At 55.4% G+C, this 21,319-nt stretch overlaps 2 protein-coding genes across 13 annotated transcripts in view; one reads left to right on the plus strand and one right to left on the minus strand.

The window, feature by feature from the left end:
• The window catches only part of LOC138740863 (bcl2-associated agonist of cell death-like), a 21,824-nt gene extending 9,790 nt beyond the window's left edge, over positions 1 to 12,034 (plus strand). The window contains exons 1-4 of one of the 4 annotated variants that reach the window (XM_069894088.1): positions 4,702 to 5,102; positions 5,538 to 5,673; positions 7,987 to 8,165; positions 11,730 to 12,033. In XM_069894088.1, the coding sequence (XP_069750189.1) occupies positions 5,556 to 5,673; positions 7,987 to 8,165; positions 11,730 to 11,867 (435 nt within the window). In that variant the 5' untranslated portion in view covers positions 4,702 to 5,102; positions 5,538 to 5,555 and the 3' untranslated portion in view covers positions 11,868 to 12,033. Of the gene's footprint in view, positions 1 to 4,701; positions 5,103 to 5,537; positions 5,674 to 7,986; positions 8,166 to 10,328; positions 11,049 to 11,729 lie in introns of those variants that run through there. The other 3 variants (XM_069894087.1, XM_069894090.1, XM_069894089.1) reach the window with 3 other exon arrangements.
• Positions 12,035 to 17,780: 5,746 nt separating this feature from the next.
• Positions 17,781 to 21,319, minus strand: part of sf1 (splicing factor 1) — a 37,557-nt gene continuing 34,018 nt past the window's right edge. For 8 of the 9 annotated variants that reach the window (XM_069894109.1, XM_069894101.1, XM_069894102.1 and 5 more), the window contains one exon: positions 19,676 to 20,188. In XM_069894109.1, coding sequence (XP_069750210.1) covers positions 19,842 to 20,188 — 347 coding nt within the window. In that variant the 3' untranslated portion in view covers positions 19,676 to 19,841. Of the gene's footprint in view, positions 18,221 to 19,675; positions 20,189 to 21,319 lie in introns of those variants that run through there. The other variant, XM_069894105.1, reaches the window with a different exon arrangement.

Consider the following 21,319-nt stretch of genomic DNA (forward strand, 5'->3'; position numbering starts at 1 on the left):
TAGTTGGGTGAGGGAAAGGTGGAGAGGGTGGGGGAGGGGGTGGAGAGGGTGGGGGAGGGGGTGGAGAGGGTGGGGGAGGGGGTGGAGAGGGTGGGGGAGGGGGTGGAGAGGGTGGGGGAGGGGGTGGAGAGGGTGGGGGAGGGGGTGGAGAGGGTGGGGGAGGGGTGGAGGGGAGGGGTGGAGGGGAGGGGGTGGGGGAGGGGGGTGGGGGAGGGGGGGGGAGGGGTTGGAGAGGGTGGGGAGGGGGGTGGAGAGGGTGGGGGAGGGGGTGGAGAGGGTGGGGGAGGGGAGGTGGTGGGGGAGGGGGGGTGGAGAGGGTGGGGGAGGGGGTGGAGAGGGTGGGGGAGGGGGGGTGGAGAGGGTGGGGGAGGGAGGTGGAGAGGGTGGGGGAGAGGGTGGGGGAGGGGAGGTGGAGAGGGTGGGGGAGGGGGGTGGAGAGGGTGGGGAGGGGGGTGGAGAGGGTGGGGGAGGGGAGGTGGAGAGGGGAGGGGAGGTGGAGAGGGTGGGGGAGGGGTAGGGGAGGTGGAGAGGGTGGGGGAGGGGTAGGGGAGGTGGAGAGGGTGGGGGAGGGGTAGGGGAGGTGGAGAGGAAGGTGGGGGAGGGGTAGGGGAGGTGGAGAGGAAGGTGGGGTAGGGGAGGTGGAGAGGAAGGTGGGGTAGGGAGGTGGAGAGGAAGGTGGGGTAGGGGAGGTGGAGAGGAAGGTGGGGGAGGGGTGGGGTAGGGGAGGTGGAGAGGAAGGTGGGGGAGGGGTGGGGTAGGGGAGGTGGAGAGGAAGGTGGGTAGGGGTTGGGTAGGGGAGGTGGAGAGGAAGGTAGGGTAGGGAGAGAAGGGGAGGGGGTTGGGTTAGGGAGCAGGGGGTTGGGTTAGGGAGCAGGGGGTTGGGTTAGGGAGCAGGGGGTTGGGTTAGGGAGCAGGGGGTTGGGTTAGGGAGCAGGAGGAGGGTAATAGGGGGAGGTGGAGAGGTTGGGGGGAGGGAGAGGAAGGGGAGGGGGTTGGGTTGGGGAGGGAGGAAGGGGAGGGGGTTGGGGAGGGAGAGGAAGGGGCGGGGTTGGGTTAGGGAGCAGGAGGAAGAATGGAGGAGGGAGGAAGGGAGAGAAAGGGTGGAGTAAAGGGGAGTTTTAGGGAGGATGTGAGCAGGGGAGAAAGGAGAGGTGAGCCTGGGAAGGGTAGCGAGGAAATGAGGGAGTGGGAGAGCGGGAGGGGTGTAGGGGCCCAGAGGGGTAAACAGAGTCAGGGAGGGGTTTAGGGGCACAGAGAGGTATACAGATACGAGGAGTGTAGGGGATAGGAGGGGATTACAGAGATAGGGAAGTGTTTGGAGAGGTAACAAAGATGAAGAGGGGTTGAACCTCGTCACAGCACTGATCTGGTAAAGGACTGGGGCCACCAGAGATATGGCAGCCTTGGAACAACAGCTCCATCTACTGTTCAAGGAGACACCCTGAATTGTCCCTGCACAGCCTCCCTGTAATCTCGACCCCTCACTTTCACCCACACCCCACCCAATCTGTAACCCCCTCCAGTCCCCTACACCCATCCCTGTCTCAGTAATATCCTCTGGTCCACTACACCCCTCCCTGTCTCTGTAACCCCCCCCCCACCCCTCTGGTCCCCTGCACCCCTCCCTCTCTCTGTAACACCCTCGTTCCCGACACCCCTTCCTCTCTCTGTAATCCCCTCCGGTCACCTACACCCCTCCACTGACCTCTCCCACTGGCCTCTCCCTTCTCCCTCCCACTGACCTCTCCCCACTCCCCCCAATGGCCTCCCTTTCCTTCACATTGACCCCTCTCTCTGACCTCAAATAGACCCCTCCCTGTCTCTGTAACACTCTCGATCCCTACATCCCTCCCCATCTCTGTCACCCCCTCCGGTCACCTTCACTCCTCTGTAACTTCCTCCAGTCACTTACACCCCTCCCCATCTCTGTAACCCCCTCCAGTCACCTACACGCCTCCCCATCTCTGTAACCCCCTCCAGTCCCCTACACCCATCCCTGTCTCAGTAACATCCTCTGGTCCACTACACCCCTCCCTGTCTCTGTAACCCCCCCCCCCCCTCTGGTCCCCTGCACCCCTCCCTCTCTCTGTAACACCCTCGTTCCCGACACCCCTTCCTCTCTCTGTAATCCCCTCCGGTCACCTACACCCCTCCACTGACCTCTCCCACTGGCCTCTCCCTTCTCCCTCCCACTGACCTCTCCCCACTCCCCCCAATGGCCTCCCTTTCCTTCACATTGACCCCTCTCTCTGACCTCAAATAGACCCCTCCCTGTCTCTGTAACACTCTCGATCCCTACATCCCTCCCCATCTCTGTCACCCCCTCCGGTCACCTTCACTCCTCTGTAACTTCCTCCAGTCACTTACACCCCTCCCCATCTCTGTAACCCCCTCCAGTCACCTACACGCCTCCCCATCTCTGTAACCCCCTCCAGTCACCTACACCCCTCCCCATCTCTGTAACCCCCTCCGGTCCCCTCCTCCACTCCGTCTCTGTAACCTGCTCCAGTCTCCTACAACCCTCCGGTCTCTGTAACCCCCTCTGGTCCTCTACACCCCTTCCTGTGTCTGTAACCCCCTCTGGTCCTCTACACCCCTACCCATGTCCATAACCCCCTTTGGTCCTCTACACCCCTTTCTGTGTCTGTAACCCCCTCTGGTCCTCTACACGCCTTCCTGTGTCTGTAACCCCCTCTGGTCCTCGACACCCCCTCCCTGTGTCTGTAACCCCCTCTGGTCCTCAACACCCCCTCCCTATGTCTGTAATCCCCTCTGGTCCTCGACATCCCCCTCCCTGTGTCTGTAACCCCCTCTGGTCCTCGACATCCCCCTCCCTGTGTCTGTAATCCCCTCTGGTCCTTGACACCCCCCTCCCTGTGTCTGTAACCCCCTCTGGTCCTTGACACCCCCCTCCATGTGTCTGTAACCCCCCTCTGGTCCTCTACACCCCTCCCTATCTGTAGCCACTCATCCCCTACATCCCTCATTGTCCATCGAGGAGTGGGAGGAAGAAAGGGACTGGGAGGGCAACAGGTGGGGAGGAGGAGGGGGGGAAACAGGTGGGGAGGAGGAGGGGGGGAAACAGGTGGGGAGGAGGAGGGGGGGAAACAGGTGGGGAGGGGGGGAAACAGGTGGGGAGGAGGAGGGGGGGAAACAGGTGGTGAGGAGGAGGGGGGGAAACAGGTGGGGAGGAGAAGGGGGGGAAACGTGGGGAGGAGGAGGGGGGCAACAGGTGGGGAGGAGGAGGGGGGCAACAGGTGGGGAGGAGGAGGGGGGCAACAGGTGGGGAGGAGGAGGGGGGAAACAGGTGGGGAGGAGGGGGGGAAACAGGTGGGGAGGAGGAGGAGGGGGGCAACAGGTGGGGAGGAGGAGGAGGGGGGCAACAGGTGGGGAGGAGGAGGGGGGGCAACAGGTGGGGAGGAGGAGGGGGGCAACAGGTGGGGAGGAGGAGGGGGGCAACAGGTGGGGAGGAGGAGGAGGGGGGCAACAGGTGGGGAGGAGGAGGGGGGCAACAGGTGGGGAGGAGGAGGGGGGCAACAGGTGGGGAGGAGGAGGGGGGCAACAGGTGGGGAGGAGGAGGGGGGCAACAGGTGGGGAGGAGGAGGGGGGCAACAGGTGGGGAGGAGGAGGGGCAACAGGTGGGGAGGAGGGGGGGCAACAGGTGGGGAGGAGGAGGGGGGCAACAGGTGGGGAGGAGGAGGGGGGGCAACAGGTGGGGAGGAGGGGAGGCAACAGGTGGGGAGGAGGGGAGGCAACAGGTGGGGAGGAGGGGGAGGCAACAGGTGGGGAGGAGGGGGAGGCAACAGGTGGGGAGGAGGGGGAGGCAACAGGTGGGGAGGAGGGGGAGGCAACAGGTGGGGAGGAGGGGGAGGCAACAGGTGGGGAGGAGGGGGAGGCAACAGGTGGGGAGGAGGGGGAGAGAGTGATGGTCGGTGGGGAGGAGGGGGAGAGAGTGATGGTCGGTGGGGAGGAGGGGGAGAGAGTGATGGTCGGTGGGGAGGAGGGGGAGAGAGTGATGGTCGGTGGGGAGGAGGGGGAGAGAGAGATGTTCATTGAGGAGGGGGAGAGATGGTCAGTGGGATGAACGAGGGAGGGGATGGTGAGGGAGGAAGAAGGTTTAAATTGAGGAAGGGAGAGAGCAAAAGGAGGAGGCTAGGGGGAGTGTTGTTAGGGGAGGAGAGAGAGGGAAGGAAGGAGGTGAAAAGAAGGAGATGGAGAGGAGGTGAGGGAATAAGAGGGTTTAAATTGAGGAAGGGAGAGAGCAAAAGGAGGGAGCTGGGGGTTGTGTTGTGAAGGTAGAAGAGGAAGGAGGTGAAAGGGAGGAGAGGAAGGGAAGAGGAAAGGAGGTGAAAGGGAGGAGACGGAGGGAAGGAGGGGGAGGAGAGGGAAGAAGAGGGTTTAAATTGAGGAAGAGAGCAAAAGGGAGCTGGGGGTTGTGTTGTGAAGGGAGGAGAGGAAAGAGGGAAGGAAGGAGGTGAAAGGGAGGAAATGGAGGGAGGGAGGTGGGAAGGAGGGGTGGAGGAGAGGGAGGTGGGAAGGAGGGGTGGAGGAGAGGGAGGTGGGAAGGAGGGGTGGAGGAGGGAGGTGGGAAGGAGGGGTGGAGGAGGGAGGTGGGAAGGAGGGGTGGAGGAGAGGGAGGTGGGAAGGAGGAAGAAAGGAGGGAAGAGGGGGAAAGAGGGGAGGGGGAGGGGGGGAAAGAGGGGAGGGGAGGGGGGAAAGAGGGGAGGGGGAGGGGGTGAAAGTACAGTTTAACCTGCTGACTTGTTCCAGCCTTGCCTCTTGACCAATCCTCACTGACTCCACCTCTATCCTTACCCCCACTGATCCCCTCTCTTACCCCTCACTTGACTTCCCTCTTTCCTACTCTCTCTCCTCACCCCCTAATTGACCCCCACCTCTCCTCATACACTCACTTGACCCCCCCCCCTTTTTTCCTCACTCCCATTCATTGACTCCCCATTGAATTGCATCACTTCCTGTTCCGCTCTCACCATGGCTGGCCTGCATCACGTGACACGAATCCCGGAAGCGATCACCGAACGGGCGATTGAGGAGTGAGGAAGGGTCTGGAGGAAGAGTGGCAGGTTTGGGGAATGTAGGAGGTGACCTCTCCCCCTCTCCCTCCCACTGAACTCTCCTCTTCTTCCCTCCACTGACCTTTCCCTCCCACTGACCCCTTCCCTCTCCCCCATACTGACCTTCCCCCCTCTCCCACTGACCTCTTCCCCTCTCCTTCCCACTGACCTGTCCCCCCCCCGACCTCTCCCCCCCACTGACCTCTCCTTCCCACTGTCCTCTCCCTCCTCTGACCTCTCCCACTGGCCTCTCCCTTCTCCCTCCCACTGACCTCTCCCCTCTTCTTCTCACTGACCTCTCCCCACTCCCCCCAATGGCCTCCCTTTCCTTCGCACTGACCCCTCTCTCTGACCTCTCCCCTTTTCTTTCCCATTAACTTTTGCCCCTCCACTGACCTCTCCCTACTCCCCCCTCACTGACCTCCCACCTTCCCTCCCACTGACTCATCTCCTGCCTTGCAGGGTACCTGGGAACACCTGATGGAAAAGCATTTTCAGATCGCGGAGTTTCCACCTCACCCTTTCCCAGAGGAGACCCCCAGCCCAGCTGACCCGAGGCCGTGGGGAGAGCCAGGTGCCAGGCGCCAGTGTGTCGAAGGTAGGGAGATCACCACAAGAAGGCCCCGGAGAGTGTTGTGAGGGACACTCGTGAGTGTGGGAAACCTGATGCCGCGGGCGGCCATGGACGTGAGGTCATTGGGTGTGTTTAAGGCAGAGATCGACAGGTATTTGATGTCAGGTCATCAAGACTTACGGGGAGAAGCCGGGGAATGGTGCTGAGTGGGAGCATAGACCAGCTCGCGATTAGAATAACAATCTGACTCTCAATGTGGACAAGACGAAGGAGATGATCATGGACGTCAGGAGGACCAGGAAGGATCACCCTCCCTTGCACATCGACAACTCTGTTATGGAGACACCAAGTTCCTTGGAGTTCACTCCCCCTCTCCTCACTTGTCAGGAAGGGACAACAGTGACTGCGTTGGACGAGGCTACTGGCCGCCATCATGTCAACCTTCTACAGGAACTTCCATCGCACATATCCTGGTCGGCTGCATCACTGTGTGGGTATGGTGGCTGCAGAGAAATGGATTGGAGGTCAATCCACAGGACCATAAGAGCGGCAGAGAGGGTCACTGGAGTCTCCCTCCCCCACCCATTGACATGATCAACCAGGATCGTTGTCCGAAAAGAGCACACAAAATCATTGGGGACCCCTTCTTCCCCCCCATCCCCCTGCACATGGCATCTTTCAGCTGCTCCTATCGGGGGAAGAGATCCAGGAGGATCAGAGCCATAGCCACCAGGCTTCTTCCCACGGGCTGAACAACCAAAGGAACTGTTCACACTGACCAACCGAGACTCATTTATACAAAACAATATTTATTTATGTATTTGTAGATATGAATACTTGTCCTGCGTGTGTACGTGGGTTATGTCTGGTCTTGTGTCTGCATGTTTTGCTCCAAGGGCCAGAGAACGTGGTTCGAGTTGTACTTGTACATCAGATGACAATAAACTCGACTTGAAGGGTTATGGGGAGAAAGCCAAGGAGCAGGGCTGAGTGGAAGGATGGATCAGCTCATGATTAGAATGGGAGAGAAGACTTGATGGGCTGAATGGCCTGCTCTTGCAAACAGAGGGATTTTCAATTTAAAAGTGGTGCCCCAGGCAGATGGGGGTGGTGAGGACAGTGTTTGGCCATGTTGGCTGGGGTCTTGGGTGTGGCCATATTTGGCTTGATAGTTGTCAGCGCACGGCAGGGAGCACGTGTTTAAGCTGAAAACCATGTAGATTCAAAGTTGACAAAACCAAGGAGCTAATTCATGAGGGAGTCAGGGGAACACGATCCAGTCCTCACCAAGGGGTCAGTGGTGGGGAGGGTTAAGAACTTCAAATTCTCGGGGGTCAACATCTCCGAGGATCTGTCCTGGAGCCTCCTGGATGCAGTCACGATGAAGGCTCGTCAGTGGCTAGAACTTGTGAGGAGTTTGAGGAGATTCGGGATGTCACCGAAGGTTCTCGTAAATTTCTACAGATGGAGAGCATTCTGGCCGGTTGCATCACTGCCTGGTACAGAGGCGCCAACTCTCAGGATAAGAATAAACTCCAGAGGATCGGTAACTCGGCCTGCGACATCACAGACACCAGACTTCACTTCATCGAGGACATCGACATGAGGCAGGGTCTTAAAAATAGCAGACCCCCACCACCCTTTTCACTCTGCTATCATCGGGGATAGGGTCCAGGAGCCTGACGACGAGCACTCAGTGGCACAAGGACACCTTCTTCCCGTCCGCCATCCGATTCCTGAATGAACCACAGACACTTTGTCTTTTCTTGCACTATTTTTATTTATTTTGTAAGGTGGTTTATCAAAATGTTTGCTCTGTTAAGCAAAACAGTGGATTTTATGGCATGTTCATGACAATAAATTCTGATTCATTAGGATGTTACCAGGAGTGGAGAATTGTAGTAAGAGGATTAGAAAAGCTTGGAATTTTCTCCCTGGAGGTTTATCAAATCACGGTGGGGCATGGGGAAGGTGAACAGTCACAGCATTTTCCCTGGGGTCGGGGGTCCAGTTTAAAGTGAGGGGAAAGGGAGGAGATGTAAAAGACCTGAAGGGGTACTTCTGCATACAGAAGGACGGTAGGTGTGTGAGAGGGACGATCTGCCCACAGCGGGTGGGGCCATTTAACGGGCATTTAGATGGTTACGTGGATTGGAAGGGCTGTGAGGGATGGGGGCAATGGGAGCAGATTGGGTGGGCAGGGAGGAGATGGGCTGAGTGACCAATATCTGTGCGGCACAGTTCGGTGGCCCCAGGATGAGGGTTGGTTGGTTGTGAAGTGCCTTGGCAGCTCCAACACTTCATTCTCTCTTCCCCCCCCCCCCCCCCCCCCCACAGAGGCCAACAAGTGGGGTGAGTCAGCACAGGGCCGCCGGGTATCGCTGCCTGAGGTTTCAGTCTCAACGTTCCGCTCCCGGACGCGTTCAGAACCAGCTAATTTCACCTACGCTCTGCAGTACGGCCGGGAGCTACGTAGAATGAGCGACGAGTTCGTCTCCACCTTTACCGACAGCAAGGTGGGTCTTTCCCAGCATCTGTTATCCTCTTGCCACTGTACGTCCCCTCTCCCCTCCCCACTGTCCATCCCCTCCCCACTGTCTGTCCCCTCTCTCCTCCCCACTGTCCGTCCTCTCTCCCCTCCTCACTGTCCGTCCCCTCTCCCCCGCACTGTCCGTCTCCTCTCCCCTCCCCACTGACCATCCCCTCTCCCCTCCCCAGTCCGTCCCCTCTCCCCCCACTGTCTGTCCCCTCCACCTCCCCACTGTCTGCTCCCTGTCCAGCTATCCGTCTCTCCCGCCCTCCCTGTTCACCCCTCTCCCCTCCAACTATCTGCCTCTCCTGCACCGTCACCCCTTCCCCCAACAAACCGCCTCTTCCCCAACTATCCATCTCTCCTCTCCTCAATGTCCCCCTCTCCCCTTCCCCACTGTCTGCCCCCTCTCTCCCCAACTATTCGCCTCTTCCCCCCCTCCACTGTCCGCTCCTTCTAATCTGTGCCGATCCATTTCCCTGCCTTGTCCCACTAACCTGCTCCCAGTCCATAGCCCACAATACCTCTCCCGTTCATGTACCTGTCCAAATTCTTCTTAAATGTTAAAATTGAGCCCGCATTCACCACTTCAGCTTATTCCACACTCCCACCGCTCTCTGTGTGAAGTAGTTGCCCCTCATGTTCCCCCTAAACTCTTGCCCCTCATGTTCCCCCTAAACTCTTCCCCTTTTACCCTTAACCCATGACCTCTATTTCAACATACGTGGACAATCTGGAGGTGGGGACAGAGTGTAATGTATCTAAGTTTCCCGATGACACTGAACTGAGTGGGAAAGCAAATTGTGCAGCTTTTCTCTCTAGGGCGAAGAAAGACGAGAGGAGACTTGATCGAGGTCAACAAAATTCTGAGGGGTGTCGACAGGGTGGATGGCCAGCGCCTGTTTCCCAGGGCAGGACGTCTGTACAAAGTGAAGGGAGGGAAGTTTAGGGGAAACATCAGGGGGAAGTGTTTTACACCAAGAGTGGTGGGGGCCTGGAATGCCTTGTCAAGGGGTAGTGGTGGAGGCTGGAACACTGGGGGCATTTAAGAGACTCTGAGACAGACACACGGAACATCGTGGGCCAATGTTGGATCCAATGTTGGATGCGGAGAGATATCGATAGGTTAAGTGAGTGGGCGAGGGTCCTGCAGATGGGGTATAATGCGAGGTTGTCCACTTTGGAAGGAAAAATGGAAGATCAGAATATTATTTAAATGGCAAGCAAAGGCAGCGTGCGGCCATGCAGGCGGACCTGGGAGGGCTTGTGCATGAATCACAGGTTGGTTTGCAGGTGGAGCTGGGTAACAAGAAGGCAGGTGGAACGTTGACCTTCGTCACTGGAGGGGTTGAATTTAGGAGCAGGGAGATTCTGCTGCAACTGTACAAGCTACTGGTGAGGCCGCATCCGGAGAACCGCGTGCAGTTCTGATCTCCTTACTCGAGGAAGGATGGATAGGCTTTGGAGGCGGTGCAGAGGAGGTTCACCAGGTTGATTCCAGGGATGAGGGGGTTGGCCTATGAGGAGAGATTGAGTCATCTGGGACTGGACTCACTGGGATTTATAAGAATGAGAGGGGAGCGTTTTATAGAAACATATAAAATTGAGAATGGCAGAGATAAGACAGAGGTGGGTAAATTGTTCCCATGGGTGAGGGAGGCCAGAATGAGGGGACGTAGTTTCAGGGGAGTAGATTTAGGATGGAGGTGAGGAGGAACAGTTTTTCCCGACGTGGGGGGAATCTGGAATTCACTGCCCATTGAAGCAGTGGAAGCGACCTCGGTAAATACATTTACAACAAAGTTGGAGAGATTTTTACATAGTCGGGGAATTAAGGGATATGGGGAACAGGCAGGTCGGTGGAGATGAGCCCATCATCAGATCAGCCGTGATCTTGTGGAATGGCAGAGAAGAGCTCGATGGACCAAATGGCTGACTCCTGCTCCTGTTATTAAGTTCATCTCACCCAACCTCAGAGGCAAAGGTCTAGTTGCGTTTACTCCACCGATACCCCTCATAATATTGTTATATTCTGCTGTGAGGTTTGAGGACCTGGTGTGGGGGTGGGGAGCTGCGGGGTGTAGACAGTCTATGGAAAATCTAACTGAGGTCCAGACCCTTTGGAAACTCTCGGCGTCTCCCCGTCCAGGGCCTGCGGATCTCTAGGAGCGCTGGGGCCATCGTGAACCGTGTCTACCGGACGGTGACAACCTACCTTCCCGGGAACAGAAATTCTGGAGGCAGCTGATCAACGATGTGAACATGGCCTCCTCCACCCCTCCTCCCAGCGCAGTAAGCCTGGTCTAGTGTCCGGATTGTGTCCTTGACCTCTTGCCACCCTGGATCTCCGTCCACCGTGTCTTGTCTCTCGGTGCGGGAGGTGGGGAGATCGTAGAGGACTGGACTATTGGGATGTTCTGCCAGTCACACCAGTCCTGGCACGGGACACGCCTACGGTGGCGACTCATGGACCTGGGCATAGGATGGACATCATTTGTGAGATGTACCTCTTGTTCATCCTCTGCCTGAACTTGGCAAGAACCCTGTGACCAGCCCGGATTATCACGATGGACCTTTCTCCAACAAATGTTTCTCAGGCTTCTCTATTGTGTAAATCTTGTGTGTGTGTTTGCCAATGCTGCTTTATATTGTGGAGACTGGGACTGTGCACGGTGACTCCAGGTGTGGGATCGGGAGACCGGGACTGTGCATGGTGTCTCCCGGTATGGGATAGGGAGTTTGCCACTGTTTATGGTGACTCCCTGTTCACCATTACACTTAGTGTAACTGTACGACAGTTGGGACTGTATATATCGACTATGAAGATTTTTTTTGGATGATGTTTTCCTGCATTAAATCATTCCAGTTATCGTGGTTGTTTTATCATTGGACTGTGTGGTGAATTTGTGTCTGCTGACCTGAGGTCTCATCTATGAATCTGTCCCAATGATGTATGTCTTTACTCAGGTGGTGTGTGATTGGGAAGAACATGTTGAGAACCACTGGACTGCAGAGGTGACTCTCTGCCCCCATTCTTCCCTCTCCCTCACCCTCCCCCTTTCCCACTCTCCTCTACCCTCCCCCTCTTTCTTTCACCCACTCGCACTCTCCCCTCCCCACTGCAACCTCTCCTTCACCACTCTGCCCCGTTCACTCACTCCTCGCTTGCTCTTCCTCACCCTCCTCTTTCCTACTCCCCTCTCCCCATCCTTCTGCAACCTCCCCTTCTCCCCATTCCTCTTACTTGCTCTCCCCCTCTTCCCCACCCTTTCCCACTCTTCTCTCTCCGTCGGCTCTGCAACCTCCCCATCCCCACACTCTGACCCCCCCCCCCCGCTCTTTCTTCCTCCTACTCCTTGCTTCCTCTTTCTCCACCCCCAACCCGCCTTCATACGAGATGACCCAGGTGGTCTGTGGTCAGTAAGGGATTACAGGGTGGTATGTGAGTGGGCAAGATCAGGTTGAGAACCACTGGTCCATCCCAACTCTCCACTCTTTGGGGGCGGGGGTCACCGTCGACAGCTAATGATGTATGTATGTCCTTACTCAGGTGGTGTATGATTGGGAAGAACATGTTGAGAACCACTGGACTACAGGTATGTTTGCTGGAGGAATTCAGTGGATCAGACAGCCCCAAAATCCTCTATTTTTATCAATCCAAAATGTGTGGGTGTTGAAGCAGGTGTAAGACGCTGTTTACATCCGGTACCGCACGGATGGCAGTCTCTTCAATCTGAGGCGCCTGCAAGCTCACACCAAGACACAAGAGAAACTTGTCCGTGAACTACTCTTTGCAGATGATGCCGCTTTAGTTGCCCATTCAGAGCCAGCTCTTCAGCGCTTGACGTCCTGCTTTGCGGAAACTGCCAAAATGTTTGGCCTGGAAGTCAGCCTGAAGAAAACTGAGGTCCTCCATCAGCCAGCTCCCCACCATGACTACCAGCCCCCCCACATCTCCATCGGGCACACAAAACTCAAAACAGTCAACCAGTTTACCTATCTCGGCTGCACCATTTCATCAGATGCAAGGATTGACAATGAGATAGACAACAGACTCGCCAAGGCAAATAGCGCCTTTGGAAGACTACACAAAAGAGTCTGGAAAAACAACCAACTGAAAAACCTCACAAAGATAAGCGTATACAGAGCCGTTGTCATACCCACACTCCTGTTCGGCTCCGAATCATGGGTCCTCTACCGGCACCACCTACGGCTCCTAGAACGCTTCCACCAGCGTTGTCTCCGCTCCATCCTCAACATCCATTGGAGCGCTTACACCCCTAACGTCGAAGTACTCGAGATGGCAGAGGTCGACAGCATCGAGTCCACGCTGCTGAAGATCCAGCTGCGCTGGATGGGTCACGTCTCCAGAATGGAGGACCATCGCCTTCCCAAGATCGTGTTATATGGCGAGCTCTCCACTGGCCACCGTGACAGAGGTGCACCAAAGAAAAGGTACAAGGACTGCCTAAAGAAATCTCTTGGTGCCTGCCACATTGACCACCGCCAGTGGGCTGATAACGCCTCAAACCGTGCATCTTGGCGCCTCACAGTTTGGCGGGCAGCAACCTCCTTTGAAGAAGACCGCAGAGCCCACCTCACTGACAAAAGGCAAAGGAGGAAAAACCCAACACCCAACCCCAACCCACCAATTTTCCCTTGCAACCGCTGCAATCGTGTCTGCCTGTCCCGCATCGGACTTGTCAGCCACAAACGAGCCTGCAGCTGACGTGGACTTTTTCCCCCTCCATAAATCTTCGTCCGCGAAGCCAAGCCAAAGAAAGAAATGGCCAGAATCGCTGGGATTAAAACGTACCCTCAGGCACGAAGGGTTTCGGTGAGAAACGTCGATTGAACTGTGGTAGCTCGGGCAGATTTCCGCCAGCGGGACTTTCCCGGAATATCCACCCATGTGGATTTCGAGTGATGTGACACGACCTGGATGCAGTTAAAAGGAAAATTGCAATATTTTAACAACAAATGGCCCCGTAAAGGTTTTAATTTTATTTAAAATAAACCGCCGTCTGCTCATGTAACTTAAAGCCCGCGCCGGAGCCGATGGCGACCGCGCCGGGGCCGATGGCGACACTGCGGAGATGCGCTGAGAGACGTTTTGAGGACTGTTCTGAATCCCGGCGTTCAATGCAGTAACAGCTCCATCCCGGGTTTGTGGGGTGGGAACCTTTCCTGCCAGATTCCTCCGAAAATCCCACCCACTCAGCCAAGGCGTTGCCAGACGAGGAGTCGGGAGAATTGTGTGATGCAATCTATAACCCAAATGTTGTGCAGATTGTAAGGAGGTTTGCATTTGAATGTGTTTTTCTGAGAAGGGAATGGAACTGATTCACCCTGCTTCAAATCTGTCCAGATTTTAATAGCGATTGGTTGTGACTAAGTCGTGTCCTGTTTTAAATCCAATAAACCGGTTTAAATCGACTCACCAGCTGAGCAAGTCTTCAAATTTGCTGCGGAAACCCGCAGGGCTTACGGCCAGGTTCGTGCCCTGGGGTGAGATCTCCTGAGTTTAGATCAGGAATGGTGGGGTCATTGGGGGAGCCTGCAGGCGGTGGTGTTTTCCCCACCTCCTAACCTGGGTGGGTGGGGTTTGAGAGGTGGAGCCACTCTGGAGGTCGATGGGATCTCGGTCAAGCAGCCCACTTTGCCCGAGGTTGCGTTATTGGGCTTTGGAAGTGTTCGTGCAGGCGAGCGGACGTGGTTTGTTGCTGTATTTCATGGCGGGAAATGAATCGTGGGTGCCGCGTAGCGGGTCCCCGAGATGAAGAAAGCACGTCAGCGCCTCTACTTTCTCGGGGGCTTGGGACACCAGAAACCCTGGCAAATTTCTCGAGGTGCAGCGTCACGGTCTGGTGCAGGGACACCAATACCCACTAAGCGCAAAGCCCTGCAAAATGTCGTGCACAAAACCCTCCCCACCACCGGGAATATCGATTGGGGGGTGGGGGGGGGGGCGGAAATCGCTGCCGTCGGGAGAGCAGCAGCGATCTGCAAGGATCCTCACACATGCTCTTTTCTCGCTGCTGCCGTCAGAAAAAGAGGTGCAGGGGCCATAAGACTCGCCCCACCAGGTTCAGGAACAGCAGCTGCCCCTCCACCGTCAGACTCAACTACAAACTCAACCAGGGGACTTGTTTAAGGACGTGGGCTCTTTATTCTAGATTTTTTTTCTCTATTGCAGTCGGCTTACATTTGTGTCTGTTGAGTCGTTTTCTTTTTCATCACCAGGAAGTGGTGATTCTGCCTCTCCCGCAGGGAAAAGGAAGCTCGGGGTTCTATGCGATGTCACGTTTGTACTTGACAATAAATCTGAAGACAGTAGAGGGGGCATCAAAAAACGAGACAACATCGTTAGGGCAAATGGGATCCGAGGAATGTCTTTTTGCGCAGATGTTTGGAGTGCGGACAACAAAGATTTTGCTTCATGAACACTTTTTAAATGGATTTTGAGCTGCTGAATACTAAAGTCACCATCACATTTTATCACCTATTGCTTTTCTTTTTAGATAAAACCTATTTTTGCGATTTCCTGCCCGATTTTTAATAAGCTTCAAGCAGACCTGAAGTGCATTGAAAATTCATTTTCTGCATTGGCACCACTGATTTTGGTGGAGTCCGTGGTGAGCACGGTGAAAGAATTTACCGGGACACTGCCATCCGCAGCGGGAAGGGGACAGGACGGTATCAGGGTAACTGGAATCCATCGGTGCTGGATCGTTGGACAAGAGAAACATCAGCTGCCGAGTACAGAAGAAAAAACAGCGGAAAAACTTCATTAGGTCGGTTGAACTAACGCCATGTTTCAGACGCTAAATTCACTGTGTGAGAGATGAGGAAACGACATAAAAATATGAAAGATGGGGAAACTAGTGCAGACATGTGGAGTGATGGATTAAACCAGTATGAACAGGCTAAGCATGGAAATTAGAATGCAGGAAGCAGAGTGAGCCCACTGTATGAATAAGATAAGGGTCTCCTAGCCCTAGACAGAAGTACCAAGTTCTACATATATAATTAGTAAGCCATACACAGATTTATCAAGTTAGACATAATTAGTAAACCCTAGACAAGATTAGCGAACTCTGCATATGAAAGGGACTGTAGCACTGAGAGTTGGAAAGGTGTGAATGGGGACAAGGGCAAGGTTGTGAATAAGGACAATGGGGATAATGACATGAGAAGACACCGACAGGATACCCCCAGGTCCTCCAAGTCCACTGAAACTGCACATAGGCAGGAAGGATTGCCTATGCCAAACCCATCCAGGGGACAGAAGAATGTAAGGGGGAGGGTATTCTGATACTGAAATTCATTGTATAAAAGTTGGGTGAGCCCCAGTGTATGTGTGTATTCCCAGGGTAAGGGGAAGCACCCAACTTTGCATTGTTGTTATAATAAATGTTCTTTGTTCTCAATTTTTGTCTCGAGCAATTTCTGTTAGGTACTTCTATTTCTAACAACTGGAATGTTTCTCCAAATTCCTACGTGATACATTAAATCTGAAATGATCTTTTAGTTCAGCTTGACGTTGTCTGTCGTCATCTCCAAGTTTTTTTCCCCAGAAAGCAAATCTTTTGGAATGAAAAAAAAAAGGTCCATTGTAATCTCACATCCCTGCAGCTACCGGGACCTGAATTGGCATGACCTAGAAGGTAATGGGATTGTGAAGAAGTGCTCAGGCCTGAAACATCAACCCTAACCCTAATCTCCAGCAGAGGTGGGTCAGAGGGCCTGTCTCACCACGTGTGTATGGAGGTGGTTCTGGTCTCATCTGTTCTTGGCGGGTCGTGTGTCAGGATGCGACGGTCACTGGGCCAGTGATCCAAATTCAAATCCCACCGTCTGAAAAAGCGTTTGAAACCCAGTGAAATTGCAAGAGTGGGCTCAGCACAAGCAACTCAATTCTTGCACAACTGGGTGACAGAATAGACGCTTGCCTCTGTTCATGAGGGGGGGGGGGAGAAAGAGAACTGGCCCTTCAGCCCAATGCCCATGGTGACCCCACCTGCATTATGCACCTTTCCTCTCTACTCTACGCAACTGTCCACCCTCTACCACCCCAGCAGCTCGTACCAACACTGTGTAAAGAAAGTGCCCCTCAGGTACACTGTAAATCTTCCCCCTCCCACAAACCAATGCCCTTCTTGTTTTACCCGGGGGGGGGGGAGGTGGAATTTTAATTAGTTGTTCACCACAGTAACAGGCCCTTCCCTGCCTATGCCGACCAATTGGCCTGCAATCCCAGTTTGTTTTGGAGGGTGGGAGGTCGCAGGGAGAGCATCCACACTCCCTACGCAGCCCTGGATTCAACCCATTTTTAGAACGGCGCAGTTGAGGGCAGGGCCCCCCCAATCTTTCTTGACGATCAACCCCTTCATGGAATACTTGATCCCTAATTGACCCCACCCAGGTGTGGAATCCTGGCACTGGACCAGGGAGGCCACCACTGCCGTAAGTGCTATTTTCGGCTACTATGCATTCCTCCGTAAAAGTTCAACTGGCCCCCCAGGAGTTGGTATCGACCACTTTGGAGACCCCTGGCCTAAGCAGTCAGTGCAATGCCATTACAACACCAGCAAACTGACCCAGGGTTCAAATCCCGTGGTGTCTGTAAGGAGTTTGTAAGTTCTCCACGTGTAGCACGGGCCATTACTGTATGTTTAAATTTAAACCTCTAGGAGCCTTTCCTTCCCCTTTAAAAAAAATACCAGCATTGGAGACAGCCCCCAAATGAGATTTGCCAGCCTAATTCCTGGGAAGAGAGTTGTCAGGACAGGAGAGGCTGGACATTTCTGACAGAATTCAGAATCAAGGGGCATCATTAATCAAATATAAAAGATCCTTAAAAAAAAGTAGGGGGAGGGGGGTCAGGGTTGATGTCAAATCACTCGTGGGAGAGCTACAAACGGTTTGGTCAATAAAACCAAGGCACTGCTAAATCTCAAACTCTGCCTTAGTAGGCAGTAGAGTCTGGATGATGATGGAAAACAGTCACAGGATTGACAGAGATATGCCGGGGGCAAGTTGAAAGGCAGGGAGATACCTCTTCTCAGAGGGTTCTAAATCTCTGGAACTCTTGCCTTGGAGGAGGCAGGGTAACTATGGAAAACTGTGACAAGTGGCAGAGCAACCATGCTGAACAGCAGGGCAGGCCGCACAGCATGCTAGTCAAGGTTCAGCCAAAGCAGCTGAGCCTTGGCCCTGGCCACTGAGACAGCTCCCTGCTACCAGAGGTAGACCCAGGATCAGTGGCCGCACAGTAGATAAAAGATTAGACCAATGGTGGGCGATTTGAGAACTGCCTCCTGTTCATTGGGGTAAACGGGTAATCGGATCTAAGTCATAGGGCTTGTCCTGTGCCAAAGGCAATGAGGATCCCAAAAGGGAAGTAAAAAAAGATCAGCCTCACTGGCACTGCCAAAACAGAGAAACGAGAATGTCAAGTGTGGAAGTGCTTCTAACCCAGGCTTAAAGCCAGTTACTGCATCAAGAATGCCATTCTGAGGGCTTTTTTTTTAAAAAAAAACAGAACATTTCTCAATGCAAGACAAATTGTACATGACCAGACCAAAAATAATCAACAAACTAAGAAAACACGAGTTTATTTTGTGAATCTTCCTCTGTTTAAATGCTTCACATTGAGACAGAGCACAAGGAAACAAATGGTGGAAATGCTCCAATTTCCCACCTTGAGCTAAAAATAAAGAGTTTACACACCATTCCTGCAAGAACGTTTACAGAGTGAAACCCCCACCCCCCCCACCCAAGACACGGCAACGGTTTAAAGGGACAACCCCACCCCCCACGCCTGGCAGGGACGCGGTCCTGGAGAGCGGGAGTAGAGCAGAGCAGGAGGCAGCCGAGGGAACGACTGTGGCACCAATGGAGCGCGGACTCTCTGGTTCAGGATCTGGCAGTGAGCAAGAGACCCCATCCACCTTCTTGCTGTCGGAGGGTGCTTGCAAATTCGGAATTTCGGGCTCGGGGGAAAGCACAGACCTCTTCCTCCTCCTCGTAGATCTCTTGCTTGTAGCACCGAAAATCATGGTGAAGGGGCAAGGAACACCAGGAAAGATCATTGGTTGGTGCAACAACAAAAAACACGACTTCCGATCGCTGTGCAACATTTACCATCAGAATAATTTAAGTAATTTCACACCAAAACTAGCCACTGTGGAGTTGGCCGAGAGATTCCAGCACCAACAAGGCAAGCACAATTGCAAGTGGAACTTTGTGATTTCTGAATCGACCATTGAACCATGTAGAGAACCACAACGCTCTGCCTTTGGTAACCATACAATTCTTGATCTATTCCCCCCTCCCCCCCCCCCCCCCATAACCGCATCTGCACAAATAAACATCTGTAAACAGCAGGCACTGGTTCAACCCCCTCGAGTGGACGTGGAGCTTGTGTCACCCACTGAGCAACCTGCAGACCACTCCTGAAGGTTGAGGAATGCAGACACGTGCGCACTCACTCCCTCTCACACACAGACACACACACACTTGCCCACACTCCGCAAAAGGGGGTGGAGAGGCAACAATGAGAGCCGTGACAGTTCACTCTGACCCCTCCACCTGCTTCTTGGGCTGCAAACACCCACTCAACTGGCAAGCAGATCTTTAAGAGTGGGAGCAGAGATGAGCACTCATATACAGAGAACAGCTGAGATTAGATAGTATATTTATGACAGAAACTGCTTCATGTTGGCATCAGTCACCAATAATACTCGATTCAATCCCACCCAGTTTTACCATCCACCCTTACCCTCGCAACAACCATCAAATGCACCAGACAGCTCCATTCACTTCGAGCTGGATACAATTACAGACTGTTCCCCTCAAGACACAGGGGCTATTTCACAACAGGGTCTCGGTCCTCTCAAAGACATAGGAACCGTTACGTTACAGGCCCTCTGTCGCTTCGAGGTGCAGGGGCCATTACGTTACAAGGGCCTCTGTCCCCTCGAGGCGCAGGGGCCATTATGTTACAGGGGCCTCTGTCCCCTCGAGGCGCAGGGGCCGTTACGTTACAGGGCCTCTGTCGCCTCGAGGCGCAGGGGCCGTTACGTTACAGGGCCTCTGTCGCCTCGAGGCGCAGGGGCCGTTACGTTACAGGGCCTCTGTCACCTCGAGGCGCAGGGGCCGTTACGTTACAGGGCCTCTGTCGCCTTGAGGCGCAAGAGCCGTTGCGTTACAGGACCCGTCGTCTCGAGGCACAGGTGCCGCTACGTTACAAGGCCTGTCACCTTGAGGCACAGGAGCCGTTACGTTACAAGGCCTCTGTCGCCTCGAGGTGCAGGGGCCGTTGCGTTACAAGGCCTCTCTCGCTCGAGGCACAGGAGCCGCTACATTACAAGGCCTCTGTCACCTTGAGACACAGGAGCCGTTACTTTACAGGGCCTCTGTCACCTTGAGACACAAGAGCTGTTACATTTCAGGGCCTCTGTCGCCTCAAGGAACAGGAGCCATTTGCTAGCATTTACAGTTGTTCCTACATTCTTTAATTCTAAAATCTTTTTAAAAAAAAACCATCGTGCCTTGTCGAGTTTCTGCGTCAGTCATGACACCGTGACCCAGCTTGCTTAGAATGAGCGTCCTTATCTGTGCATGTTTTGAGGGCAAGGGTAACCAAGGAAGGGGTCTTTTAAGTCTGGGGAGGGGGAGGGGGAGGAGCAGGGGGCATTCCAAAGGGGGGCATTGCTGGAACACCTACCCCCATCATTACAAAGTTGCTGGGGTCGATGGGAGGTGGGGGTGGGGGAGCGTACATCATGCCGGCTGTGCCGGGCGGAGGTGGAGGTGGTGGAGGGGGGGCTCCGGGGGGGAGGGGAGGCTGGACCCCAGGAGGAGGGGGAACCATAGATGGGGCGGCAGGCATCGGTGGAGGAGGGGCCGCGCTGGATGCTGGTGTGGGCTGGGCCTGAGGAGGCTGCTGCTGCTGCTGCTGCCACGGAGGGACGGTCACCGTAGTAGTCGTCGTGGTGTTGGTATCTGCAAGAGAAGCAAGAGAGGCACAGAGGCAGTCACTTGGAAAGGGAGTGCTACGCACAAACTGGCCATTCAGCTCCAGAACAGGCCTGGTACTGAGGCAGGGACACCCCGCCTGCACAGAGGTAGCCGAGCAAAGCTGCCGGCCACTCCAATTCGGAGTGCAACACTGGGCCAGCACCCACGAGGGGCTGTCTTGGTCAGCACTGGACCTGCCAAGCTGAGGCACACAGACAGAGCAGAAGAGGATCAGCGGCCACACAGGAGGGGTGGGGTAACGAGAGAGAGACAGAGGCAGAGAGGGAGGGAGAGAAAGAGGGAGGAAGGGAGAGAGAGGGAGGGAGGGACGGACAGGGAGGAGGGAGGGAGGGAGGGAGGGACGGACAGGGAGAGGAGGGAGGGACGGACAGGGAGAGGGAGGGAGGGACGGACAGGGAGAGGGAGGGAGGAGCGGACAGGGAGAGGGAGGGAGGGAGGGAGGGACGGACAGGGAGAGGGAGGGAGGGAGGGACGGACAGGGAGAGGGAGGAGGGAGGGACGGACAGGGAGAGGGAGGGAGGGACAGGGAGAGGGAGGGAGGGACAGGGAGAGGGAGGGAGGGACAGGAGAGGGAGGGAGGGGACAGGGAGAGGGAGGGAGGGACAGGGAGAGGGAGGGAGGGACAGGGAGAGGGAGGGAGGGACAGGGAGAGGGAGGGAGGGACAGGGAGAGGGAGGGAGGGACAGGGAGAGGGAGGGGAGGGAGGGACGGACAGGGAGAGGGAGGGAGGGACGGACGGACAGGGAGAGGGAGGGAGGGAGGGACGGACAGGGAGAGGGAGAGGAGGGACGGACAGGGAGAGGGAGGGAGGGAGGGACGGACAGGGAGGAGGGAGGGAGGGACGGACAGGGAGAGGGAGGAGGGAGGGACGGACAGGGAGAGAGGGACGGACAGGGAGAGGGAGGGAGGGAGGGACGGACAGGGAGAGGAGGGAGGGAGGGACGGACAGGAGAGGGAGGGAGGGAGGGACGGACAGGGAGAGGGAGGGAGGGAGGGACGGACAGGGAGGGAGGAAGGGACGGACAGGGAGGGAGGGACGGACGGACAGGGAGGGAGGAAGGGACGGACAGGGAGGGAGGGAGGGACGGACAGGGA

Source organism: Narcine bancroftii, chromosome 8 (assembly GCF_036971445.1).
Source record: "Narcine bancroftii isolate sNarBan1 chromosome 8, sNarBan1.hap1, whole genome shotgun sequence".
In the NCBI taxonomy this organism is placed as follows: Eukaryota; Metazoa; Chordata; class Chondrichthyes; order Torpediniformes; family Narcinidae; genus Narcine; species Narcine bancroftii.